At 74.3% G+C, this 615-nt stretch overlaps 1 protein-coding gene across 1 annotated transcript in view; it reads left to right on the forward strand.

Moving 5' to 3' along the window:
• The window catches only part of Sympk (symplekin), a 24,253-nt gene that overhangs the window by 23,293 nt on the left and 345 nt on the right, over positions 1-615 (forward strand). The window contains exons 24-25 of the mRNA XM_013032585.1: positions 10-111; positions 218-526. Of these exons, the coding sequence (XP_012888039.1) occupies positions 10-111; positions 218-526 (411 nt within the window). The remainder of the gene's footprint in view (positions 1-9; positions 112-217; positions 527-615) is intronic.

A 615-nucleotide genomic window follows, 5' to 3' on the forward strand; every position in this document is an offset into this window, starting at 1 on the left:
CCCCCCCCCCGCCAGCAAGCACACATCCCCAACTCCATTATGACCATCTTGGAGGCCAGCGGCAAGCAGGAGCCCGACGCCAAGGAGCCTCAGGCCGGGCCCCTGGAGGAGGTGAGGTCCCAGGACCGTGGGGCGGGGTCCCAGAGGGGGTGAGGGCCCTGGGGTCCCTCCCGCTGTGCACCCCCTCCCCCCGCCCTGATCCGCCCTTCCTTCTCAGGACGACCTGGAACCTCTGGCTCTGGCCCCGGCCCCGGCCCCCCGGCCCCCCCAGGACCTCATGGGCCTGCGGCTGGCTCAGGAGAAGGCCCTGAAGAGGCAGCTGGAGGAGGAGCAGAAACTGAAGCCCCCCGCGCCCGCCGCGGCCCCCGCCAGGCCCGGGCCTCCGCCCGCCTCCGAGGAGGCCGTGGACTTCCGGGAGGAGGGGCCCGAGGGCGAGACCCCGGCCATCTTCATCAGCATGGACGACGACTCGGGGCTGACTGAGGCTGCGCTCCTGGACTCCAGCCTCGACGGCTCCCTGCCCAAGGTGGGAAGGGGAAGGCGGGGCTCCGGAGGGGCGGGGCCTGAAGCAGGCCCGTGGGGAGGGGTGGGGCCGGGGAGGGGCGGGGCCGGGAG

Source organism: Dipodomys ordii, unplaced genomic scaffold, assembly GCF_000151885.1.
Source record: "Dipodomys ordii isolate 6190 unplaced genomic scaffold, Dord_2.0 Scaffold156, whole genome shotgun sequence".
NCBI lineage: Eukaryota > Metazoa > Chordata > Mammalia > Rodentia > Heteromyidae > Dipodomys > Dipodomys ordii.